The sequence below is a fragment of the Pan paniscus genome, chromosome 10 (assembly GCF_029289425.2).
Source record: "Pan paniscus chromosome 10, NHGRI_mPanPan1-v2.0_pri, whole genome shotgun sequence".
NCBI lineage: Eukaryota > Metazoa > Chordata > Mammalia > Primates > Hominidae > Pan > Pan paniscus.
In genome coordinates this window covers 102,236,747-102,264,652 of record NC_073259.2, presented here as the reverse complement: position 1 = coordinate 102,264,652, position 27,906 = coordinate 102,236,747, and the positions used below count along the sequence as shown (strand labels likewise).

The 27,906-nt window shown below is 42.3% G+C and overlaps 1 protein-coding gene across 2 annotated transcripts in view; it reads right to left on the bottom strand.

Moving 5' to 3' along the window:
- PLXNC1 (plexin C1) overlaps window positions 1-27,906 on the bottom strand; it is a 158,538-nt gene that overhangs the window by 88,320 nt on the left and 42,312 nt on the right. For both annotated transcript variants that reach the window (XM_034934236.3, XM_057299503.2), the window contains exon 5: window positions 9,138-9,252. In XM_034934236.3, the coding sequence (XP_034790127.1) occupies window positions 9,138-9,252 (115 nt within the window). The remainder of the gene's footprint in view (window positions 1-9,137; window positions 9,253-27,906) is intronic.

The following is a 27,906-nucleotide window of genomic DNA, read 5'->3' as shown; positions in this document are numbered from 1 at the left end:
CCTCCTTTTCCCACTGAACTGAAATATCATTTTGTCCTATATTAAATTTCCATTTATCTGGAATCTATTTCTGAACTCTGCTCTGTTCTAATAATCTATTGATCTATTCCAATGTCATTAAGTTTTTACTCCTGTAATTTTAAATATATTTAGCATCTGATAAGGCAAATCTCTCCTGCTTTATCTCTATTTTCATAATTTTCTTAGCATTTCCTGGACATTATTCATCTATATTCATTTTATCCAAAGGGGTTGAGGGGACTGAGTCTAAATGAAATTGTATTAAATATATGCCTTAATGTTAGAAAAATTTCTATCTTTATGATATTAATTATTCCCATCCAAACACATGACTTTTTTTCATCTGTTTCTCTTTGATCTGGGGTTCATTTAAGACAGCGTGCCTTGATGATCCGAGTATGTTTGTATGTGTACAGGGATACATCTGTGTGCCTGTACGTGTGTGTGTGTGTGTATAGTAGGGACACAAAAAGACAATCTTGAAATGTCCCCAAAGTAACTTTTTCCCAAGGAAATGGTCCAAAGGAACAAGGCAGCCAGGTGTCCTGTTCAGAAGGAAAATTATAGGAATTAACATGCCAACAGTGGACTCCTTTTGCATCAGGCGCATGATGGGATCTGGTGGGAATGAGGGCTAAGTAAAAGGAACCTGGGAGTGCAGGAAGTGGTAACCTTATCACCCCCTATGAAGAGCCATAGTCTAGACAACCTGGCAGCTGTCTGTCTTCTGTTATACTTCTCACTTCCTCCCAGACTTAGGCACTGCCACCTAAGACTCTGCTGTCTCCCTGGTTCTTTGATAAGCTTGCTAAGTCTAATCTAGTCCCCGGAGGTCACCCCTATCTTTCCATTTTCAAAAAGTTCTGGCCATATTATCATGCTGGAAGAAGGCAAGTTCTTTCAGTCCACTTCACCTGGACTGGAGTTCAATTATCTTTAGGGAATTCTGAGCACAGTGAAAGATCCCAAACCATTCCCACTAACTCATCTTCAACAAATGCCTGAACTCTCATTCATGCTGAATCTTCAACGCAGCATTTATATCCGCATCACACATCTTATCTTGTATACATATATGTCTTAAATTGAATTCACACTCAAACGTTATAACAAGAGTATCAGAATTTTTAAAAATCACATTTTCACCAACTCTTTTAAAGTTTCCACATTTCCTTCTAGTTCTCACATATGTAGCTTTTACATAACTATAATTATTCCATTTATTTATTCCATAAATGTTCATCAAGCTTGCAACATGTGCCAAGTGCTGCACAATGTACTGAATATACCAGTGAACTAAACAGCTATGGTCCTTGCCCTCAAAGAGCTTATAGACTAGTAGAAGTATAGAACATTCCACCAGAATAAAACTGGAAGGTCACATGGTATCAAGGAATCATCAAGAAATGACTGAGCTAAGATGGTACAATGGAAAGGGAAAGAACGAGGCAGTCAAGGTACCCCTTAGAAGTGGCATGGGGCAGGACTGGAAGTGGGGGATGTGGATATGGAGGATGCTGGTGAGCAAATGGGATGGATGGAGGTACCATACATGGAGATGGGGCATACTGATGGAGAGGCAGATGGGTAGAAGATTCAAGACTTCAGCTTTAGGTGTATGTAGTTCAAGATACTTGTGTGATACTCAAGCAGATGTGTCAAGTTGGGTATGGGCCTGGAGCTCAGAGGATCAATCTGGGGTGGGGATAAAGGAGACATGAACATACAGATGATTTATAAAGCCATGGAAGTGAATAAGATTATCTACAGACGAAATGTAGAGTAAGAAGAGAGGAAGAGCCAAAACTGGGCCTTAAATGGCTCCAATATTTAGAGACAGGGAGAGAAGGGACCAGCAAGGCCCAGCAAGGGAATTGAGCCCTGGCCACAGAGAAGGAGGAGAGCATGGAGTGGGCGTGCCATGGAAAGCAATGGAAAAGACAGTTTCAAGAATGCTGGCTAACAGCCAAGTTAGATGAGGACCTTACAGTGTCCGCTGGAATGGCTGCATGGAGTTCACTAGTGACCTTAGCAAGAACAGGTTCAGGGGAACACTGGGGCAGAAACCAGGTTGGAGTGGACCTGAAAAGAGGAGACAGCATGTTTTTTTCAGGTGCAGTGGAAGGAGAGAGGAGCCAGTGAGGTGAAGGTATTTTTGCGTAACTTGGGGTCCAGGCGAGTACAGTTAAAAAGCTGAAGCTTTGTCCTAAGAAACCCAGTATAGGACTCCTTACCAGGCTGATGGCTTTTTCGTGAATCAAGCTGGATAAAGAGGGAGTGAAGACTTAAAGGGCAGGTGGGATGCAGAGGCAGCTGGGGTGTCAATTAGCCGGCAACATTCACAAGGCCAAAGAATTGCTTGCTGCACAACACTCTTATCAGATCGACATATCTTATTTTACTGAATCATTCGTTATTGCTAAACAGTTTCATTATTTCCAGGTTTCTAATTCTATAAATGCTACGGCAAGAGCATCTTCATGCCTAGGGATTTTCTTCTTTCAAGTTATTTCCTCAGGATTCTAAGGCTGAAATTAATGCTTCAAACGGAATGAATATATTTATGACTTTTGAAACATGCTGCCAAATTGCTTTCCAAAAAGGTTGTGCTAATTGGCATCACCAACACTGGGTGTTAGCATAGCTTATTATCGCTTTAATTTGTATTTATTTGAAAACTAGTGAGGTTGAACATATTTCCATATTTATATCTACTTTCTGAATCTCCTCTTGTGAGAATATATGTGTTTTGGCCCACTTACTTTTTGGTGTATTGATGTTTTTCTTTTTAATTTTTCTTAGTGTTATTACATTATGATGAATATTTTGTTAGTGGCAAATATTTTCCTGAAGTGTGTGCTTTAGTTAACTCTTTTTTTTTTTCTTTTTGAGACAGAGTTTTGCTCTTGTCAGCCAGGCTAGAGCGCAATGGCACGATCTTGGTTCACTGCAACCTTCACCTCCCAGATTTAAGCGGTTCTCCTGCCTCAGCCTCCTGAGTAGCTGGGATTACAGACACCTGCCACCACGCCTGGCTAATTTTTTTGTATTTGTAGTAGAGACAGTGTTTCACCAGGTTGGCCAGGCTGGTCTCAAACTCCTGACCTTCAGGTGATCTGCCCGCCTCAGTCCCCAAAGTGCTGGGATTACAGGCATGAGCCACCATGCCCGGCCAAGTTAACTCTTATTTTTTGTAAAAGGAAATCATGTATATGAATATTTTTCTTTTGTTATTACATACTATATTGCTTCAGAGGTAAAATAAATGATCATACTTTCAAATTATGTTCAACTTCATTTTCTGTTAGTTCTTCTGTGACTTTTCTTTGCATATCAATTTCTTAATTAGTCTAAATTTTATTTTTATATTTAATGTAAAATATGAAATTACGTTTCCATAGTATAAGCCAGTTATCTCACACATTTTATGAAATAATTTTTGTTTCCTCTTATTTTATGATATCTGTTCTTTAAAATTTTTACATCTATTTCTGAGCTTTCCACTATATTCTATGAATCTATATTCCTATTTTTAAACCAGAATCATGGATTAAATTATTTTTGATATCTATCTATCTATCTATCTATCTATCATCTATGTTTGCAATCTAATGGGAGTGGTCTTGCCTAAATCGACTTCTTTTTTTTTTTCAAAATATGTTTTGGATATTCTTGATCAGCTCATGATATTCCAGATGAATTTTATATTAATTTTAAATAAACACTAACTCAAAAATCATTGGAATAACATGAAATCAAGAAAAATAGGTGAGGAAGAAGTGACATTTTTGTGATATCTTCTCACCAAGAAATGTAGAACATGCCTGAATATGTTCAAGATGTTTTCCATACATCCTAAGAAAATACTTGGTGTATTTTTGTTTTTATTTTTCTTTATGCTTATGTTTTTAATTAATAAGGTTTTGCTATGATAAATTATAAATAGCCTTAAGGCTGGGCACGGTGGCTCACGCCTGTAATCCCAGCACTTTGGGAGGCCGAGGTGGGCAGATCACCTGAGGTCAGGAGTTCAAGACCAGCCTGGCCAACATGGTGAAACTCCGTCTCTACTTAAAATATAAAAAATTAGCCAGGCTTGGTGGTGGGCACCTGTAATCCCAGCTACTCGGGAGGCTGAGGCAGGAGAATCGCTTGAACCTGGGAGGCAGAGGTTGCAGTGAACCATGATCGCGCCACAGCACTCCAGCCTGGGCAACAAGAGTGAAACTTTGTCTCAAAAAAAAAAATAGCCTTAATACACCACTGCTCTGCTATCTAACTACTATTATAAAGAACGGCTTAAGCTAAGTTGTTCAAAGCAAAATTACTATTTTTGGTAGCTGACTCCAACACATATCTCTTAGTAAAAATGGTTTTAACGCAGGATATGAACCTTGCTCTTTAAGTTTATGGCTGAGTAGTTCTGTTGTTTTTATGAATAGGACTTTTTATTCATGAAGTTAAAAGTTTGTTTTATTTAACATGTAGGAAGGTTATTGATATTTAAATATTTATTGAACATTCAGCACTTCATTTAATGTTAATTCATTTGAATAATTTTTAAAGCTAACATATTTAGATTCTGCAGATATGCAGCCACTTAAGATGAGTAAGTAATGTTTTTTATATTTAATTCAAATAATTATTTGTATTACTTGTTTCTTGAATTACTGCAGTGGACAGGGCTTTACAAATAATGTCAATAGTATTAGCGATTGTGGAATTCCTTGTTTTAGTTCTGATTTGTAAAAGAATGTTTCTAGGATGGGCATGGTCACTTATGCCTATAATCCCAGCACTTTGAGAGGCTGAGGTGGGAGGATCACTTGAACCCAGAGGTTTGAGACCAGCCTGGGCAACATAGGGAGACCTTATCTCTATAAAAAATTTTTAAAAATTAGCTGGGTGTGGTGGTTCACACCTGTAGTCCCAGCTACTTGGGAGGCTGAGGTGGGAGGATCCCTTGAGCCCAGGGGTTCGAGGCTGCAGTAAATTATGATCACGTCTCTGCACTCCAGCCTAGATGACAGAGGGAGACCCTGTCAAAAAAAAAAAAAAGTTTCTAGTGTCTCTCCTCTAGGAACCATATTGTTTAAGAAATACTTTTATTCCAATTAGCCGGGCGTGGTGGCATGTGCCTGTAATCCTAGCTATTTGGGAGGCTGAGGCAGGAGAATCGCTTGAACCTGGGAGGTGGAGGTTGCAGTGAGCCTAGAACGTGCCACTGCACTCCAGCCTGGGTGACAGAGCAAGACTCCATCTCAAAAAAAAAAAAAATGTAGAAAGTGGAAACTGGATCTCTTCCTTACACCTGATACAAAAAATTAATTCAAGATGGATTAAAGACTTAAATGTTAGACCTAAAACCATAAAAACCCTAGAAGAAAACCTAGGCAATACCATTCAGGACATAGGCATGGGCAAAGACTTCATGTCTAAAACACCAAAAGCAATGGCAACAAAAGCCAAAACAGACAAATGGGATCTAATTAAACTTAAGAGCTTCTGCAGGGCAAAAGAAACTACCATCAGAGTGAACAGGCAACCTACAGAACGGGAGAAAATTTTTGCAATCTACCCAGCTGACAAAGGGCTAATATCCAGAATCTACAAAGAACTCAAACACATTTACAAGAAAAAACAAACGACCCCATCAAAAAGTAGGCAAAGGATATGAACAGGCACTTCTCAAAAGAAGACATTTATGCAGCCAACAGACATAAGCAAAAATGCTCATCATCACTGGTCATTAAAGAAATGCAAATCAAAACCACAATGAGATACCATCTCACACCAGTTAGAATGGTGATCATTAAAAAGTCAGGCAAAAACAGATGCTGAAGAGGATGTGGAGAAACAGGAACACTTTTACACTGTTGGTGGGAGTGTAAACTAGTTCAACCATTGTGGAAGACAGTGTGGCGATCCCTCAAGGATCTAGAACTAGAAATATCATTTGACCCAGCAAATCCCATTACTGGATATATACCCAAAGGATTATAAATCATGCTACTATAAAGACACATGCACATGTAAGTATATTGCAGCACTATTCACCATAGCAAAGACTTGGAACCAACCCAAATGTCCATCCATGATAGACTGGATTAAGGAAATGTGGCACGTAGGCCGGGCACGGTGGCTCACGCCTGTAATCCCAGCACTTCGGGAGGCCAAGGCGGGCAGATCACGAGGTCAGGAGATCGAGACCATCTTGGCCAACACGGTGAAACCCCGTCTCTACTAAAAATACAAAAATTAGCTGGGTGTAGTGGTGGGCGCCTGTAGTCCCAGCTACTTGGGAGGCTGAGGCAGGAGAATGGCATGAACCTGGGAGGTGGAGCTTGCAGTGAGCCGAGATCGCGCCACTGCACTCCAGCCTGGGCGACAGAGCGAGACTCCATCTCAAAAAAAGAAAAGAAAAGAAAAGAAAATGTGGCACCTATACACCATGGAATACTATGCAGCCATAAAAAAGATGAGTTCATGTCCTTTGCAGGGACATGGATGAAACTGGAAACCATCATTCTCAGCAAACTATCACAAAGACAGAAAACCAAACACCACATGTTCTCACTCACAGGTGGGAACTGAACAATGAGATCACTTGGACACAGGGCGGGGAATATTACACACCGGGGCCTGCTGGGGGGTGGGGGGCTGGGGGAGGGATAACATTAGGAGAAATACCTAATGTAAATGACGAGCTGATGGGTGCAGCAAACCAACATGGCACATGTATACCTATGTAACAAAACTGCACGTTGTGCACATGTACCCTAGAACTTAAAGTATACTAAATAATAACAATAATAATTTTATTTCTGTGTCTTTTCTATTTTTATTACATGTCTCTGCTTTCCTTCTCCACCACATCAGTCATTCCACCAGGAGAGCCCATGTTTACAACCTTGTTTGAATTCTTCTATATTTTTGCCCATGCTCAAATAATCATATAGAGACATATATACATAAACATATACAGGGGCATTTTTTGATCAATATAAGATCATGCTAGGAACACTTTTATGCATCTTGCTGTTTTTACTCAACAAAACCTCACAGAAATCCCTCCAGGACAACTGGAATTGCTCTGATTATTTCTTTTTAATGCTGATCCCATAGTGAGTATGAGGATGTACTATCTTTTAATTGTTTTGTGGAAAGAAATTAAGCTTCTGTGAACAGAGGTTCTTATTATATGGAGGTTTTTCTCTGCCTACAAAGTGACTAGAATGTTACTAGGCATATGATAGGCAGGTAGCAAATAGCCTTTGAATAGAGCTGATAGGTGGAACTGAACACGACCCTAGACTGCCGTCTCCATAGGTCAGGGTCAGGTTTATTTAAACAAAGACCTGAGATTTTCAGGTAAGCCAAAGGTGGCAATAGGGTAGGAAATATTTTGAAATAATGTGATCAAGAGATAGAATCAGATGGCTTATCAACACTATTAAAATAATTAGTCCGAAGTTGGTTTCAAAGGATAGCTTTAGTCAAATTACGAACTTCTTATCTTCTTTGAGAGTGGTGGTGAGCTGGAGAGAGTGAGGCAGTGGCTGTGTGGGAAGTCTCTGGGAAGATTAGGGTAAACCACAGTGGGACTTAGGGCGAGGAAGAAAACACCAGTGGTTGTTTGGGTGGTAAGCAGTTTTGAAATGTACCAGACCAGATATAAACAGTGATTAATTTGTAATAGTGAGCCCCTAGCTAGGTAAGGAAGTTGTATAAGCAGCACTTTTAATTTAATGAACAAGCTACTTCCTCCCACTACATTTAGCTGAAGTATTATCCTTAAATTTTTATAAATGACATAAGAAAAAAAATCTTCCAGAATTTTAACCACTTATCAGAGTCCTGGGTATATTCAAGGATTATGGTATTCTACTTTCTACTATTCTCTATTAGCGCCAAATTTGGCTATTTTTCAGACTGATGAGAGAAATTAGAATTTGGATATACCTATGTTTAGATGCCTAAGAATCTTTTCCACCAAATCTATTCACTCTGATTCAGGACTGGTAGAAGTTTGTATGAAAGTTATTATTATTATTATTTTTCTCCAGGAAGACAACAGAAAGTGACAACAGCCAAATAACTTTAAATATGTTAGTTCTGATCAGTTACGACTTAGAAGCTTGATTATTTTATTATTTATCACTCATTAAATACTTTGGCTCTCCTTTATTAAATGTTAAATCATCGTAAGTGGTAAAGTTCTTGCTATTTCTCTGAAATGGCAAAGTGTAAGGGAAAAGAGAAAGTGGCCCATTTCCTTGTTAATATGGCATTGAAACAGAACACAGTGAGCTCAACAGACAGGTCAGCTGGCTGCTGTACAGTTATTCATAACAGAGGACTCTGTACAATTATTCATAACACAAGAGCCGTCATTAGGGAGAAAATGCCTCCTTATAGCACCACTGAGACTGCAAGGCAGGAATTCCCTTTTTCCGTAGGGCACGGTTGGCGTGTGCATTTGAAAATGCTTAAATATGCTCCTTGCTCCCTTCTCTCATCCAATGACAGGACTGATGTGTTGTCAAGAGTGGTGCTGCCATAGCAAGGGCCCACTGGCTTTCCAAAGGACCTCACTGGCAATAGTCACTGCCCATGTTGGTCTTCTCTCCATCTCTACCAAGACTGTTGGAAGCTATGTTCATAAGATGGTTACTGGGGAAGCCTCAACACATTAGGATAAGGGACCATTACACTAAACAAAATTCTGCAATTAAGCCACCTTTAAGGTATCTCGTTGACCATGAATCTGAACTTCTTTTTTCTCTATTTTCAAAAGCAATATGTATTTCTACAACATTAGAAGTCCAACTTTTCTTCCAGTTCAACCATTGAGGGTCATCTTCAGCTCCACAAGACGACAAACTCCATGAGAGCAGGCCCATGATGTGACTTGGTTACCGCTGTATCCCCAGCACCTTGCAGAGTGGATGGCATCTGGTGGGCACTCAATATTCGTTAATGAGTGCTAAATGAATGGAGTGCTATCACTAAGCATGTTTGATTGCTAATGGATATTTTACACACAGAAGAAATTTAGCATCCGCTGTGCAAAATGAGACAATACAACGAGGACAAATTAAAATCTTTCCTCTTACCTTTTCTTTACTGCTTCGAATTATCTGAATTTTAGGGCACTTTTTTGCTCCAGACGAAATATCCAGCCAGTTTTCTAAGTTCTCTGAATGTACACAATCTCCTTGAAAAGTGCACCTAAAAAAACGAGGCAACAAAACAGCGACCCCATACGTGTGTTAGTTAAAACAGCGACCCCATACGTGCATTAGTTAAAACTTTCTTATACTTGGCTTCAGTACAAAATGCCAGACTTTGTACAGTGGATTATTGATTTGAGCGAGAATAGGAACATGATGCTAAAACCATGAAAAGCAACAAGAAAACAGCAGAGCATTTTTTTCCATCATGTCTAGGAGCAAAGAACAAATGTAGACAACATGGTGAACTTCGACTCCTGAGCCATCTCTCAAGATGACATCGCCAAATATATCCGAAACACATCCTCCCATGGATTCTGAAATAGGGAGCTCCCTTTTAGAAATGCCTAGCAAAGAACAGCGCAAGGAAGAGTTCACATATTGTATAAATTTTAGGTTTGCTATTCATTCTCAGAATATCAACCTATTGTGTAACTTGATTTTCTTTAAAAATAATAACAAAGTTACTATTTTGTGCTTTGCAGCATGATAATTAAATAGAAAAATTTCAAGGGCAGAGTCTGCCTAAGAATTTGATAAGACATTCCATAACCATCTGCTACATACCATTTATTTAGACAGATACCGAATTATATCAAAAGATATAGGTGCAACATTTTTCCAGGGCCATTTTCCCAAGTCAGCCAGCTCAGAGGATGACCCAGATAAGTCTTAAGCTGTGGCCAGGGCCAACTACTTTGATAAAGAGATGCTCAGAAGCTGAGTGGTGAGATCACTGGCTTGCTTGATGTGTCAGTCACTCTAGGTCACACTAACTTGGGAACCCTTGCCTCACCAGACGGGGCACCAACCTGGCAAGAAGAACAAATACCAACAGCACGTTATCGCCAAAGGGTGTTGGACTCCACAGATATTCCACTGAATAGTGTCAAGGAAAGAACGAAATATTTCTAGTACTACACCTCCTCAAGGCTGAAGATTAAAATGCAGGGGTGGTAAACCAGTGATGGTGAATTTTTAAAAGAAACTGAAAACACATGAATCATGAGATTGAAAAGCAACCAAATGATGACCACATTCAGCTATGGGGAGTCCCGGAGGGGATCCGAGCGGAATGAGGAATGGATGGGCCCAAACAGTGTATTTGGCTTCCTAAAGGTTTTATTTTTTCTCCTTTCTCTACTCTCTCTCTCTTTCAATTCTTAAGAATTTAGGCCTCATGGCTTCATCTTTGAGCTCTGTGTTAATTTGAATATGGCAAAAATAGAACAGGAAGTCAGTGAGTTTCACTAAACGTCATCCCCAAGCACAATACCTTTAGCATGTCACCGGCTTCTGACATTTGGGGAACCCTGCTCCCAATAAGCACATCTGTGTTCCACCTCCCACTACATCTGTGTCAGTTTCTTCTCCAACATTATAACCATGGGGATTTTCATCGGCAATTCTCCAAAGCCATAAATTTATCTGACCCTTGATGGCTAGCTCGTCCGTCAAGGACATTAAGTTCAAATTAAACCGCCTGTCAATGTCAGAGAGAGTTTGCAACGGAGAGACAAGCACTGCTGGATTGAAAAACAGAATGACGAAGCTGGTTCTTTCGGTTGTATCTGAAATAGATCATGACTGTCAAAAACTCCCTGCCTCTCATGGGCACTCCGGTTTGTGTAAGGCACTTCCTCTGCCTATAAGAAAAAAAAAAAAAAGCCAATTCCGAAGAGACTGGAGTACAAATATTTTTGTTGGCTCTTAATGCTGCCTGGGAGTCAAAGCCTAAGGCTGCCAAAAAAACAAGTGTAAAATATTTCATACAAATAGTGCTACAATTTGCCAATTTGTAGGCAGAAAACAGTAGTGCCACTGAGTTATCACTCCCTTTTCTGAACTCCTATAGCATTTCTTGTCAGAAGTACATATTTCGGTATTTAATCATATGCTGCCTTGAATTACAACTTAACTGTTTCATAAGTCTATCTCAGTTCTCCCCAAGTAAGCTCTAAGCTCCTCAAAGAAGGGAGAAGGTCTTTAATATTTCTTTAGCAAATCCCTCAGTGTCTGGCAGCATGATATGCAAATACTAGGGTTTCAATAAATATTTTTGAATGAAAGGATGAAATATGAAATCTCTATAGGTCTTTTCTGTTGCTGATTTTTCTTTCTAGAGTTTTAATTCATGTCTGACTCCTCCTTATGCCAAAGAGACTATTTTTAAAACAAGCAAAAAGTTTAAATCTGGGGACAAATTGGGGGTGAGGTTTCCATTTTACTTTTTGAAAAAAAAAGGGAAAAGAAAGTATAAAATGAACCTTCCATTTTTTATTCTGCATAAGGCAAAAACAAAATCTAACCATATTAAGCAACTAAACATAAATTCCTTGTTTTTATATATATATATAAAAACAATCCACCACCTCTGAACTCCTATTCTTTGCCTCTCACCAGTACAAATAAAAAATGAAAAAATAAAAAGCAAACCATGACACCAAGTATGTATAACCAGATGGCCAGCCAACAACAGTATCTTATTACTTCTCAAATACTGCAGATTATAAAATCTTCATGACAGCATATTACTCATACATTTACATTTCTTACAGAGCAGATCTTATAGCTCCCATATTTTAGTAAACAAAGCTAGTTACTCTGAAATAATTCCTTTTGAAAGCTATCACTCTAATTCCTGCATATCAACAAGAGCAATGGTCAAGTGCATAAACACTTGAGCCACTGCCCTAATTAAATTAAAATCTCATTGTCACACAGGACTCTTAGTGAGGCTGATTCTTCAGTGATGCACTCTCAGATAGGCTGATATCTTAATGGCTTCATTTCAATTTCTTCAGGCCAAGAATAGGAGGAAAATTGGATTTGGATAAGAATGGACATATTCTAGGGAAACTGGTAGAGATATGTTTGCTTTCTTGACTTACTATTACTTTTGCTCCATCCTCTACCGAGGATCTATCCCAAAGTCCTCAGACTCCCAGTCAGTATTTTATTTTTCTAGTCCTTATTTCCACTTAGAGCTAATACTTTCATGATAAAGCCTGCAGGCAGACACAAGCCTATTTGCAAATTAGAATACAGAACCTGCCCAAATGCAAAGAAAAGATTGCCTGAAGAAAAAAAAAAAAAAAATCCCCCAAACCAAAAAGTTAATTTAAAAAGGCTTCCCTTATGTGAAAAACACTGTATGTAGAAGCAATTCAGTCAATGAAACTATTTAAGAAAGCTGTTCTTGTTAGTTTGCTATAAAATCTGCTGTAGAGCTTAATGTATTCGAGATAATACTAGAGTTTGATATTGGCATTCAACTATATAAGTATGTAACCGCCCCCTCCCTCACCCCCAACAGATTTAAAAAAAAAAAAGTTCCAAACCTACTCCGGCCCCAAGTCATAAACAGGAAGGTCCCAGACACTTGTTTCTAAGTTCACTGTTTGAAACTTAGAAAGTCTTTCTATACAGTGGGTTTGCTTCCTGGGTTCATAGAAATATGTGTAACCCATAATATCCCTGAATAATTACCCCACCACAGACTGGCATGGAGGAAACATTACTGTGTGCCAGGCACTGATGGGAGTGTTTGCAGTTAGTTCTCACAACAACCTCACTCTTTACAGATGAAACAGAAGCTCAGAGAAGTACAGTAACATATCAAGGCCACACAGCTGCCAAGTGGCAGAAGTCTGATTTCAGAGCCCACAAACTTGGCCCCCTGGCTTCATGCCTTCCTATAGATCCTAACCACCACTTAATAGAGGACATTCATAGTTCCTCCTGGCTTCCTGGGACCTCAACCAGTGGTTGCAGGGTGGAGCTGGGCCAGGACGAGGACACAGGGATGGGGACCCCAGAAACAGAGAAGACAGAAGGTAAGGCAGAGACTGTAGGATGAAGCGGTTAGCAAGGATTTGGGGGAGAACACAGAAGTGGGGATTCTGAGAGGCCTCTAATTTTCCTCTATCACTAGCTGTGAATACAACACAACCACACAACTAGCAAGAGGTTAAAATTTCAGGCGGCCCTGGACTTAGAAATCCATTCTACTCCCAAAAAGTTTTTCTTGCAAACCATCTGTTTCTAATATAAAATGCATTTTTCCCCCATAGAAATAATGTTATAAACAGTGATTAAGTTTCCAGGTTAGCCCACAAAACCTACTTATCCATAATGTAACTTTACTACTATATATTTGCAATAAACAATAGCAGAAAACAATGAGATTGCAGCCATTTGCATTATATAGCAGTTTTCTTCTTTACTTATTTGTGTTTCTGCTCAGCTGGTAGTCTGGGAACAGTGCCCAGCTGGATCGACTTTTAAATTTATTATTACAGTATTGTATTTATACAGCATTTCTATTTTTTTAATGGGCATGGCTTAAATTATTAATTGTTTTCATGCCAACATAAAGAACAGGGAGGCCCACCTCTGAAAAGGAGCTGAAGTTTCCAAGCAGGTGAAATACCCATGGGCCGGGCTGGGGGACCTTGAGAAGCCAACTCTGTTAGGCTAGAATCTTGCAGTAAAAATTTACCACTTACTCAACCTTGAAATAGAAACTCTGAACTCAGAAATGTAACTTCTACTTCCTGCCACTCAAATTTCATCAGCATCCTCTAATCTAATTGTTCACCAAGAGCAGACAGTCCCTGAAGGAATCTGATAACTACGTATCAGGTAAGTGGCTTGAATGTGGGGGTTAGTGTGAACTGTTCCAAAGATTCTACACTGATATAATATCAGAAAACTTTTAACAAGGAAACAATCCAGCTTCTCTCTCTCCCAGGAAACAAGAGACTGCATCCATGCTGGGGGAGGGCTTTGCTATAAGAGCATCCCAAGGTCTTTTGCTAAGTGATTTGAAACAGATGTCTGCATTTTTAGGGAAGGCACAGAGCCCAGTGGAGGGGCCAGGTGGTCTCCAGAATCGGGGGACTTTCTTTACAATTGCCAGTCCATGAGATGAGGAAACCAAAGTCTACTGAATGGACGAGAATAGGAAGTCTGTGACAAACTAAACTTCAAATGAAAGGCCTCCAGACTCTTTAAGAGGGGAATGCCAAAACATAAGACCAAAATAACTTGCTGGGAAAGCTCAAAAATTGGATCTTCATCACTGAAGCTGAAAGTCAATCTACATGATAAAATTATGCTAATAACAGAGACAATTAAAAGATTTTTTTTAAGCAAAAACATCTAACATGCCAGGCGATGTCTTTTCACATGATTTGATTCATTTATTATTCACAACAAACCTCTAAGTAGCTGCAATAATTGTCCCTGCTTCACAGATGTGGGAAACTGAGGCATAGCTGGTTCCATATTGCTTTCCTAAGGTCACAGGGATAGTAAGCAGAGGAGCTGACCTACTAAGTCAGGCAGTGTAGCCTCAAAGCCTGTGGTCTCATCAGCTACCTATATTGCCTCTCAGAATAGCTAATAGTGACTGAGCCCATCTGTCTTAGTCTGTTTTGTGTTGCTATAATAGAATACCACAGACTGGGTAATTTATAAAGACAAGAAATTTATTTTTTACAGTTCTGGAGGCTGGAGAGTCCAAGGTCGAGGGGCCTGCATCTGGCGAGGGCCTTATTGCTGAATCATCCCACGGCAGGAGGTGGAAGAGCAAGAGAGAGCGAGGGCATGCGCATGTGAACAAGAGAAAGAGACTGAATTTGCAGCCTGAAGCCCTTCTATGATTGGCATTAATCCATTCACAAAGGCAGAGCCCTCATGACCTAAACACTAGGTCCCACCTTTCAACAGAGTTGCATTGGGGATTAAATTCCCAACACACGCTTTTTAGGTGACATTTTCAAACCATAGCACCTTCCTAGTGCCCATAGGCCAGGCACTGTTTCTGGGGACTTCTGGGAATTAACACAGTAATCCTCACAACCAGCCCATGAAGTAGGTGTTATTGTTACCACCTCCATGTCAGAGGTTGAGAAACGGAGGTGCAGAGAGGTTAGTTAGCATGGTGTCTGGCACTGGCATCTATCTCTTACTACTACACCTAATTGCTCAAAAATTTTAAAGGCTTCCAGGGCAGCGACATCACAAATGCCAGCATAATAGCAAGTAGATTCTTCCAAGACATGGCCATATAGGAAAATACAAGTTTTACTCAATTTCTCAGCATTTTTCAAACTGTGTTCCTGGATTTGTTTTGGTGTTAATATTAAAGTAGGGTTCTATTGCCAAGAAGCTTGGGAAACACTAGTTAAATAAAATTAAACAAGTCTCTCTGCTGCAGGACTTCTCAGAGCCTTGTAGATGCCACTGTGCTTTGTAACTTTCTGAGACAAGAATGAATGATGTACCATCTTCCAGCTTTTTTGTTGAAGGATGTTCTGAGGGATGAGAAATTCTAGTCATACATGTTGGGAACCACTACCTGGTCTGGTTTAATGAGCAATAATCTTCATGGTGGATCAAATTACAAAACTTTGTGCCTATTTTGGCTAGTTTGGGTAACTCTTGTACCTAAACGAATTCTAAGCATCCTCTACAACCCATGCTTACCCCCCACCTCTCACCTGGGTTCCTGCAGCAGCCAAATGAGGTCTCCCACTTCCCACTTCCTGTTCCTCTCATCAACCTCCACATCAACATCTGGGTTACTCTTACGCACAGAGCTGATGATGTTACTCCCTGCTTAAAAATCTCTCATGACACCCTTTCTCCCATACCAGACTCTCCTGTCTACATGCCTTTCAGCACCTCAGCCTGCAATACATGTTTCCATGCCCATCTCTGACCCCAACACTGTGATCTGGCCCCTGCCATCCTCTTCAAACTCATCCCCAGGTAAGTTTGGTTGATGAGTCTGTCTCTCTAGACTGCAAGCTCCTAAAAACACCCATCCCTGATATCTATTCCATAGTGCCTCGTGGAGAGCAGGCATTTGATAAACACATACAGGGCAAACAGGCCAGGCCCTCCCGAGCGTGTGCCATCCTCACTGCCCTGAACGTGCCTGGGCCTGCAACACTTGGTGAAATCACATTCCTTGTTCAAGGGCTATTTCAGTGTCTTCCTCTATGATGTTTGCTCAGACTCCAGGCAAAGCAGTCACTCCCTCCTCTGTGTCTCCATGACATTTACACATGCTCCTACTCTACACAGCATACTGCATTAGTTGCTGATTGCCTGCCTGTCTCTCCAGCTACACTGTAAATCCCCCAAAGGGAAAGGCCCACATTATTCACCTTTGCACCCTCAGGGCCTAGGACCATACCTGGCATTCATTCTACAAATATTAACTGAGAGCCCATCGGATGCCAAACACTCCACTAGGAACTGCAGACACTTCCATGGATAAGCCAGTTAAGTTCCTTCTCTTATTGAGCTTACAGTCCAGAGAAGCACATAGACAAAAACCAAATAAACAGACAATCATTTAAAATAATTTCAAATTGAGGTACGTCTTCTGCAGAAACCAAAGATATAGTAGAAAGGAACCCACTTTAGACAGGCTAGTGAAGAAAGATGGCATTTCAGCTAAGCATGCAAGGGTGAGAACCATGTAGTCGGGTCAAGAGCAGTAGGAAGAGGCCGGTGCTAGTGGCTTATGCCTGTAATCCCAGCACTTTGGGGGCCAGATCACTTGAGGCCAGGAGCTCAAGACCATCCTGGCCAACCTGGTGAAACGCTGTCTCTAATAAAAATACAAAAAATTAGCTGGGCGAGGTGGTGCATTCCTGTAATCCCAGCTACTCGGGAAGCTGAGGCATGAGAATTGCTTGAACTGGAGGCAGAGCTTGCAGTGAGTCGAGATCATGCCACTGCACTCCAGCCTGGGTGACAGAGCAAGACTCTGTCTCAAAAAAAAAAAAAAAAAGTAGTGGGAAGAGCAGTCCAGGCAGAAGGAACAGCATGTGCAAAGTATCTGAGTGCATTTAAAGCATGGTCTCTGCAAGGAACTGATGAAATAGACCAGCTTGGCTAGAACTTAGTGAAGGAAGGAGGATAGTGGTTGTGCCATTTGCAAGCTGGTGACCTCAAGCAAGACATGTGCCCTCTCTGTGTTTCAGGCTCTCCATCTGCAGAAATGCAAATAATAGTTTTCACCTGATGAAGTTGGGAGAAAAAATGTACATCTGTTCTAAGAGTTTACAATTATGCCTCAATAAATATTCATTATTATTATTATATTATATGGGAAAATGGAACCGAAAATTTAGGCAAAAAAATGGATGACATAAGCCAAAAATGGTAGTGATGAGAAAGGGATTTGGGCAATGAGGTTGACCAGATGCCCTTTGGCATTGCTCACACACCAGCTCAATGCCCAACATGCCTTTTCTATGTAAGGAGGCAGACACAATTCGAGGCTTCTTGGGGGATTCTTAATCACAACTCTGTTTCCTCCTAAATATTAAAGGGTTCTTTGGAGTCCTTTCATACCTTGAGTACCAGCTATTAGAGCATTTTGCACAGTGTATTGAAATTATTCCCACACTCACCTGTGAGCTTCATCAGAGTAGACCCTCATTCATCTTTGTTTCCCCCAGGGCCTAGTACAGGACTTGGCCCATGGCTGGGATTCAACAAAAGGTAGCTGAATTGGATTAACAAGGAAATTTTAAAATGGCTAAATTCTTGTCTGTGTTTCAGTGATACCAGCAGAAGTCATTTCATTGATTTTTGTTCACTAGGTTGGCCTGTTCACTGGTGTGGTGGAAAAACAGCCTTTGTCTTGAAACTTTGAGCTATTTAGCACACAAAAAACACATTTGCAGACTGAAACACTCACACAAAATGGGTTTGTGGCCTTTGCTCCATGTGGTTCTTTTGTGGGCGATGAGTGTACTAAAAGTTGGTGTTTATTTCCAAATGCAAACCATGAACTAAATAATTTAGGGGAGCCATTTAAAAAAACAGCAGCATGGAAATAAAAATGGGAAAATGACACCTCTTGAGTCAGAAGGGTCTGGGTTCAAAGCTGCTCTCCCATGTATACTCCCTGTGTAACTGGGGGCCACATTCCTTAGCCTCTGTGGGCCTCAGTTTCTCCACCACTAAACAGGTGGCAATGATATTAAAACCCGATCCTCCTGAAAGCAATATCAAATCCCACATTTGGCCTATCAGAAACAGTGCACCCTCCATATAGCAGAATAAAAGCATCAAAATGTTTAAAAAGCAAAAAACAAAAGACTGGCAGGAAGCCTTCGAATGAAGACCTGAACATTGTGTTTGGATATGGAGGAGATGCTGGGAACAGGACAAATATTAGGTCACAGAGACAAGTGAAAACATTTGAGGAATATTTAAAGGCCAATCAATACATTCTTATGAAAGTGCATGCTGCCTGAGATAAGGTCATTTCAAAAAAAATCTATTCCATTACAACATATATTTACTAAAAGGGATGTTCTTAATGGTGCTTGTTGGAAGTCAGAGAGCATCCATTAGAGATGGTGCAGGTAAGTAGCACGGAGGCTGAGGTCCGAGAACGTCAGTTACTAGCTCCACTAAACAAAAAACAAACCTGGCTGGGCAGGGTGGCTCACGCCTGTAATCCCAGCAATTTGGGAGGCCAAGGTAGGGGGATCACGAGGTCAAGAGATAGAGACCATACTGGCCAAACATGGTGAAACCCCATCTCTACTAAAAATACAAAAATTAGGCGAGCATGGTGGCACGCGCCTGTAGTCAGTCCCAGCTTCTCAGGAGGCTGAGGCAGAAGAATCATTTGAACCTGGGAGGTGGAGGTTGCAGTGAGCCGAGATTGTGCCATTGCACTCCAGCCTGACAACAGAATGAGACTCCATCTAAAAAAACCAACCAACCAACCAAACAAACAAACAAAAAAGCCTGGCTTCTGAGCATGGCGAGCACTTTCCCAGTGCCAACTGTCTGGGACACCAAGGGTGGAGAGGTGCCCCTTAGCACTGCTATCCCCTCTTTGCCTTCTGCTTTGAAATACATAGAACTCATAGCTCCTCTCACAGCTGAAAAAGGAGGTGGAGAACCCACAGGACACAGGTTGACTCCCAGACCCCTTCCGGTGTTGGAAAGCCCCCCAAATCCCTTCCAGCATTCGCAGTGACCCAGATGCATGGATTCAGCCCACACAACGGTAATTCAGTAATTACCTGAGGCCCAAAGAACATATTCCTCTTTGCTCCCCACCGCTTCCACCCCACAGACAGTTGTCCTACTTGCTTCTACACAATTAGTCGGCACAATGGGGTCCTCACACGAGAAGGAGGGGCCATCCCCAATTCCATTATTATCATTATTGCTGTCATTAGAGCCTCACTGGACCATAAAGAAGTGTCACCGCACAGACGTCAAGCTTGAGATCTGCACAAGGACACATCCCGGATTGGAAGGAAAGGAGGAAGGCTCTTCTGTCTCAAATTGTCGGCCATTCCACTCAATAGTGCAATAGCCTATGAAGGCGGATAACCCCAAAACTGAGTGGGTCCCTTCGGGTCTTGGCTCAGATGCCCCTTCTCACTGAGGCCTTCCAGGGCTCCCGTTTAAATTTAGCGCCCCCGTCTCCAACTAGCGCTCCCCATTTCCTTTTTCTGCTTTATTTTCCTTCAAAGCCCTGTTTACTCTGTGACATGTTCTCTCTTTCCTCATTTATTTTCACACTGTACATCTTCCCTCATGTTGTGCATTAAAGAGTGTTCCCCCAAATTCGTGCCCATCAGAACCTCAGAACGTGACCTTATGTAGAAATAGGGTCTTTGTAGATGTAAAGAGTTAAGGATGTCGAGATGAAATCATCCTGGATTTAGGGTGTCCCAGTGAATGGGAATTTTCTAGGAGAAAGGAGAGGGAGATTTGGACACACAGAAGAAGGTCATGTGAAGACCAAGGCAGAGATGTTATCCTACCCCAAGCCAAGAAACACCAGGAGTCACCCGGAGCTGGGAGAGGTGAGGAAGGATTTGCCCCTATAGCCTCCAGAGGGAACCCGGCTCTGCTGACACCTTGATTTCAGACTTCTGGCCTCCAGAACTGGGAGAGGATAAATTTGTGTTGGTAGTAATTTGTTATGGCAGCCTTGGGAAACTAAAACACCTCACTAGAGGGAACTCCATGAGGGCAGGGATTTTTTTTTTCAATTTTTATTTTCATTTTAAGTTCCAGGGTACATGCGCAGGATGTGTAGGTTTGTTACATAGGCAAATGTGTGCCAGGGTGGTTTGCTGCACCTATCAACTCATCAACTAGGTATTAAGCCCAGCTTGCATTAGCTGTTTATCCTAATGCTTTCCCTCCCCCGACTCTACCCCCTGACAGGGGCCTATGTGTGTTGTCCCCTCCCTGTGTCCATGTGTTCTCATTGTTCACCTCCCACCTATAAGTGAGAACATGCGGTATTTGGTTTTCTGTTCCTGCGTTAGTTTGCTGAGGATAATGGCTTCCAGCTCCATCCACATCCCCAAAAGGACATGATCTCATTCCTTTTCATGGCTGCTCATTCCTTTTCATTCCATGGCACATATGTACCACATTTTCTTTATCCAGTCTATCATTGATGGGCATTTGGGTTGATTCCATGTCTTTGCTAATGTGAATAGTGCTGCAATGAACATACGTGTGGAGGGATTTTGACCTGTGTTACTCACTGCTAGTGCTTAGAATCCCAGTGCTTAGGACAGTGACTGACACATATCAGGTACTCAGTAAATACCTGTTAAATGAATGCATGGTTGCCTAAGCTTTCAAGATGGAGGGTTTTCTCTGACTCAGGTGGGCCCTGAGTGCCGTGTCTTTCTTATACATAGCAGTTATCACAAATGCTCCATTAGGGCCATTTGCTCCAGGCTCTCCCCTCTCCACCCACTGCCATGAGGGATAATGTCCCTTGCCTGTGTCTCTTTGTTTTGCTCTAATGGCTTAGGAGCTAGAGCTAAGCCTAGAGTTGAATCCACTACTTGTACAACCAGTGGTAGGCAGAATAATGGCCCCCAGAGATGTCCAGTTCCTAATCCCTAGGACGTGTGACTGTGTCACCTTACATGGTGTCTCAGTCCGTTTTGTGTTGCTATTACAGAATACTACTAACTGGGAAATTTATAAAGAAAATAAATTTATTTTTTACAGTTCTAGAGACTGGGCAGTCCAGGGTCAATGGGGCCTGCATCTGGTGAGGGCCTTCTTGCTGCATCATTCCATGGTGGAAGGGCAAGAAAGCACGAGGGAGAGAGAGACGGAGAGAGAGACAGAGAGAGAGAGAGAAGGGGGCCTAATGTATCATTTTATCAGGAACCCACTCCTGTGATAAGTAACCCACTCCTGCAATAACTAACCCACTCCTGTGATAATGTCATTAATCCATTCATGAGGACAGAGTCCTCATGACCTAATCACGTCCGAAAGGTTCCACCTCTCAAAACTGTTGCACTGGGGATTAAGTGTCCAATACATGAACTTTGGGGGATACATTCAAACCATAGGACATGGCAAAGGGGACTCTGCAGATGTGAGTAAGTGGAGGATCTTAAAATGGGCAGATTATTTTGGATTATCTGGGTGGGCCCAATGTAATCTGATGATGCCACGCTGTGGGTTTTGAAGATGCAGGAAGGGACCATGAGCCAAGGAATGCTGGCTGCTTCCAAAAGCTGGAAAAGGCAAAGAAGGGCCTCCAGAAGGAGCACAGCCCTGTCGATGCTTTGGTTTCAGCCCAGTGAAACCCACTGCAGGCTTGTGACCTCCAGAACTGTAAGATCACAAGTGCATGTTGTTTTAAGCTGCCAAGTTTGTGGGAATTTGTTTCTGCAGCTGTGGGAAACTATACATAAGCTAAGGCTGTTCTCTACGAAGTGGGGATTGTAATAGTGCTTACTTCATGGGGTACCAGGAGGACTAAATGGAACATGGCACAGAACGTGCAAGGTAGTGTCTAATGTATGATAAGCATATTCTTCTCCACCCATGCACACTGTCTCCTGGCCAGGCCTGGACTCGAGGCATGCTCCCTGTGGAAGGGGCACTGCAGCCGCCTTCTGAATGAGGAACAGTCACGTCCATCTGGACTTTTCTACTGCAAAGCCTTCTGTGACCCTGTGTTAGTCCATTTTTTGCATAGCTATGAAGAAATACCTGAGACTGGATAATTTATAAAGAAAAGGGGTTTAATTGGCTCATGATTTTACAGGCTGTACAGGAAGCATGGGTAGTGTCTGCTCCTGGTGAGGGGCTCAGGAAGCTTCCAATCATGCTGGAAGCGAAGGGAGAACAGGTGTGTCACACGGCTAGGGTGGGAGCAAGAATGTGAGGGGGCAGGTGCCACACTCTCTTAAACAACCAGATCTCCTGTGAACTCAGAGTGAGAACTCTCTCACTATTGCCAAGGACAGCACCAAGTCATTCATGAGGGATCCGTTCCCATGACCCGACCCCTCCCAGCAGGCCCACCTCCAGTACTGGAGGTCACATTTCAACATGAGATTTGGAGAAGACAAAACATCTAAGCCCTATCAGGCCCTCTCTGCTGTATGTAGCTCACCTCTCATGATGACAGAACAGACTAACTCAGGCTACTGATGAATATGGCCATAAATTACTGTGCACCATGGATTATACTGGTCAAGTTTCAGGGCAATCACAGTCCTGGTGGGAAGGGTCCCAGCAGGTTAATGATAGGCCTGGGGGGCTTGAGGAAGGAGTGTCACTTGGAGAAGAACCCTCAAGACAGGAGAGCAAGATAAAAAAAGGAGCTGGGACGTGTCCATAAGCAACTCATGTAATTCTTTTCATTTGTTACTCTGGGGTGTTGGGGACAAATATGTTTAGCATTCAGATGGCAGTTTTCTCTCATGTGTTAAAAATACCCTTCTGTTATTCCCAACCCTTCAGAAAGTCTGATAGGAAGACTGACCACAGGGCCCTGCTGTTAGACCGAGCGAGAAATGATCTCTTTCACGATCTCATGCGTGGAACAGCCTAACTGCAGCTGAAGACCTAAAAACAGCCACCAGGGGCTGCTTGAAGGTCTTCCAACTGTCAACATGGAAGAAACATGTAGAAAAATATGGAGTGAATGTGAAATTTGTACAGATAATTGAAGGACGCATACAGATACCTTATAAGCAGCATGCCTGGGGGCCTTGCCTCCACCTGTGTGTACCCAGTGCAGGGTGGAGCACGAAGTGTTGGGAGGGTGAATGCAAGTGTGCTCTTTCCTGTAGGGCCCATTTTCTGAAGAGGACCCAGCCCTGATTCCATCATGGCATTAAAACCAGAGCAAGTGGGGCCCCATGGATGCACTGGGAGACGTACTACCTCTCCCAGTAGGGGGTACATGAATTCGGAGAATAGCCACCAAGTAACTGACTCAGGACGAGATGTGACATAAACTCTCTCTTTACAAAACACACCACAGGAAGGGTGGGGTGGGAGGCCAGGAGAGACTTGGATTAACGTGGTTCATCTTCCACACTGCCAGCGGGATAATCTTTTTAAAACACAAATATGGCGCTGGAAGGCCTCTGCTTAAAACCCTGTCATGAGTTCCCAGCACCCGCTAGTAAGGTCCACCCTGAGAGCCCACCCAGCATCTCCACCCACTTCCTTCCTTCTACAGCCAGTGCATAGAACTCCATCTGCCAGTCTCTCCACAGACCTCTCACTGCGCTGATTCTTCTGCCTGAAATGCCTCCCGACCACTCTTCCCCTGGTGAAGGTCTACCCAGGCTTCAAGGCCAATTTTAAGGCCACCTCCTCGTTGAAGCCTTTCCCAACCTCAGGGACAAGTAATGACTGCCCCTTTGGGCTTCCACCAAATGACAGTTGACACAACTTTGTTGCCTACCAGGAGCCAGGCACTGGGCCTACAATGATGTACGTTATGGAATTTAATTCTCTCAGCAAACCTCTGAGGCAGGTACTATTATTATTATTATTATTGAGACAAGGTCTCGTTCTGTCACCAAGGCTGGAGTGCAGTGGTACAATCACGGCTCACTGAAGCCTCAACCTCCTATGTTCAAGTGATCCTCCCACCTCAGCCTCCAGAGTAGCTGGGACCACAGGCATGCGCCACCACACCCAGCTAATTTTTGTATTTTTTGTAGAGACAGGGTTTCACCATGTTGCCCAGGCTGGTCTTGAACTCCTGGGCTCAAGTGATTCACCCAACTCGGCCTCCCAAAGTGCCTGTAATCCCAGGATTATGTGCCTGTAATCCCAGCACTTTTTTGCAATACCTGGCCAATTATAAATGCCACTTTATAGAAGAGGAGAAGTGGCAGAGATAAGAAACTGGCAGGTCACACAAAGCCCAGATTCTATCCAAAGCAAAATGCATTTGGGACCTGATATGGTTGGGATCTGTGTCTCCACCCAAATCTCATGTTCAATTGTAATCCTCAATGTTGGAGGTGGGGCCTGGTGAAAGGTGATTGGATCATGGGGGTGGGTCCTTCATGAATGGTTTAGCACCATTTCCTCAGTGCTGTTTTCATGATGGTAAGTGAGTTCTCTTGAGATCTGGTTGTTTAAAAGTGTGTGGCACCTCCCCAACCCCCCTTTCCTCCTGTTCCAGCCATGTAAGACGTGCCCTGCTTTCCCTTCACCTTCTGCCATGATTGTAAGTTTCCTGAGGCCTCCCCAGAAGCTGAGCAGATGCCAGTATCGTGCTTCCTGTACAGCCAGCAGAACCATGAGCCAACTAACCTCTTTTCTTTATAAATTACCCAGTCTCAGGTATTTCATTATAGCAGTGCAAAAACAGACAAACACAGGACCTTTCCTCTGTCCTCACAGGCTGTCCTGCCCATGTTGCCAGTGTGGAAGTCCACCCCCCGCGTTTCCCATGCAGCCCAAACAGGCCACTCCTTCTACACTCCCTACTCAGTAACCGACACCTCTGTCCATCTGGTCACCCCAGCCAGATGCCTGCACTCCTTCCTCTGTAATCTCAACACCAGCTTCAATGCAATAACTCACCCCACTGCACACTCTGAGACTCAGCGCTGGTGTCTCTCAGAAGCCCTCCCACATTTGACTCAGGTGCCCATCTTTTGGGGTCTAACCTGGTTTCTAGCCCAGTGCCTGGGACACAGGAAGAATCAAGTGTACACGTGGGTATCACTTGTTTGTTTTCTTCATGAAGACTGAGATAAAAGGAGAAAGGATACATCTTCCAGAAAAACAGTGGCCACCTTGAGATTTTATTTTTCATTTTATGGCCCTATTTTTAGTGTGTCAGACTCAAAGGGGAATCTAATTAATCATTAAGCCCTGTCAATTCTATCTTCCAAATAGCTCTCTAATCCACCCACTTCCTTCCCTCACCACTACTATTGCTCTAATTCAGTCCCTGGTCTCTTACTGGTTTACAGCCACCTGCTAACTGATCTGCCAGCTCTTCTCAGTCCCCTCCGGTCCACCTTGCACCTCAGAGTTCTCGTTCTAAAACACTCACCTGTTCTGGTCGCACTTTTAATTAAAGCCCTGCAATGGCTCCCCAAGGTCCTTCCAACAAAATTCAAATTCTTTAATGTGAAGCTCGTCCACACTGAGCTTCAGGCCAAGCTCTCCTGGCCTTTGTATAGCCTGATCCCTACACCAGCTTCCCCTGCCTCATCTTTACCTAGCTGATATCCCCCTACCCTTCAGGTTCAGATTAGATATCCCTTCCTCCAGGAAGCCTTCCTTGACCTGTTAAGTTTGGGTTAGATAATTTTTATGTGCCCCCATGAAACCCTAAACTTCCCCCATGCTAGCCCTTATGACACTCTATTCATTTATCTCCTTTACTTATTGATAAGAGTGGATTATTGTTCCCAATTCTTCAATCCATCCTGTACTAGAGTGACACACCCACACTACATTTTTGCCAGGTCACTTTGCAGAATCTTCCACTAGAGTAGGTGGAATATATTTCCCTACTCCATGGATATTGGGCTTGGCCATGCAGCTTGCTTTATCAATGGAATATTGGTCAGCAAGATGTCAGCCAGGGCTTAGAACATGTTGTCTAGTTTAGCTTAGTCTCTCATGCTACTTCTATGTGCCTTAGGAAGAGCATGTACAGAATGAGAAACATGGGAAACAGACCTGAACTCAACCTTCAGCTTGACATTGACCCCACCCTTCTTCCCATAGCTGACAGGCTGACCCATGAGCAAGAAAAACAAATGTAAATAAATGTTTGCTCTTTTAGACCACTAAGGATTTGGGGGTTGTTTGTTATACAGCATTACCAGATCAGAAACCTAACTGATACACATTATATCCCCCATTAGATTGCAAGCTCTATAGAGACAAGAAAGAACTGTATCCTGAGCACTGAGCATAGGACTTAGCACATTGTTGTGCTTAAAAAATATTTGTGATTGGATGTAGGATTGAATGAATGAATGTTGGCCATTGATAAGTCTGCCTTCCCAGCTAGCATGTGAGTTCCTTAAAGCCAAGAATGGCATCCGATTTCTCTCAATACTACCTAGCTATCTCATGCCCCAGATTAGGCTCTCACTAGGTGTTCAATAAATATTTGTTGAAATTAAATAATTTTGGATTTTATGGGCTGGCTTGGGAATCAATCCTTAATTTATGACATTGTTTCTATGGGAAAATGCATTCTGCATGCCAAACAAACTTGCAAATGAACTTTTGGAACCTCACCCGTTCATTGGTTCGGGATTGCCAGTTTTGTGGAAATCCATAACTGAACACATGTGCTATGCTTTGCAATATGGGAGAAACTGAGAAACTGCTTCCAAACCCAAGATATTCAGCCTGCAAAAATTCACTTTCCACCCACACAGACAAATTCAGCACAGGTTGGATCTGAGGTTCCAACAATAAAATACTAGACTTTTTAGAGCTCATTGTTTATCTAATTGCTTTTTATCTACTTATACTAGATGCCTATTCCTTCTTTTTTTTTTTTTTGAGATGGAGTTTCACTCTGTCACCCAGGCTGGATCTTGGCTCACTGCAACCTCTGTCTCCTGGGTTCAAGTGATTCTACTGCCTCAGCCTCCCGTGTTGCTGGGATTACAGGCATGCACCACCACACCTGGCTAATTTTTGTATTTTTAGTAGAGACAGGGTTTCACCATGTTGGCCAGGCTGGTGTTGAACTCTTGATCTCAGGTGATCCACCTACCTCAGCCTCCCAAAGTGCTGGGATTACAGGCGTGAGCCACCATGCCCAGTCTGGATGCCTATTCTTAACATCTGATCAAAAGGAAGTGAAGATAGTTTTCTTGCCTCTCCCCACCATTCCACTTTCTAGACATGTATGCAAGAAAAGTCAACCTTCTCAACAGAGAAAATAAATTATTTTTCTAAGTAAATCCATGACATTTAAAATAAACACAGTGGGATGCTCTACCATTATAAGAAAACATCCCCCTTTAGAATTCCTAATTTTGAATGGTACTGGGAGCTTCATATGAGTCACAGATATGAGACTTAGTTTCATTTCACTGTAGGCCAGAACCCAGGCTGTCTGAAACCAAGTGGTTTCTGACGTGGCTGTGAAGGGCCATAGCTCCATGACTTCAGAATGTCTTATAAGATTTAAGGCACAAGTCTTAACCTGCTATTGGTAGAGTCGACCAATCACTCAGCCCATCTCATTCATTTAACTTATGTTTTTCTGAGCACATTTCAATAAAGAGAGGTAGAGAAGTAAGGTCATTCCTAATAGTGATGGGCCATGAAGAAAATAAAACAGTAATGTCACTGTGAGTAAGGG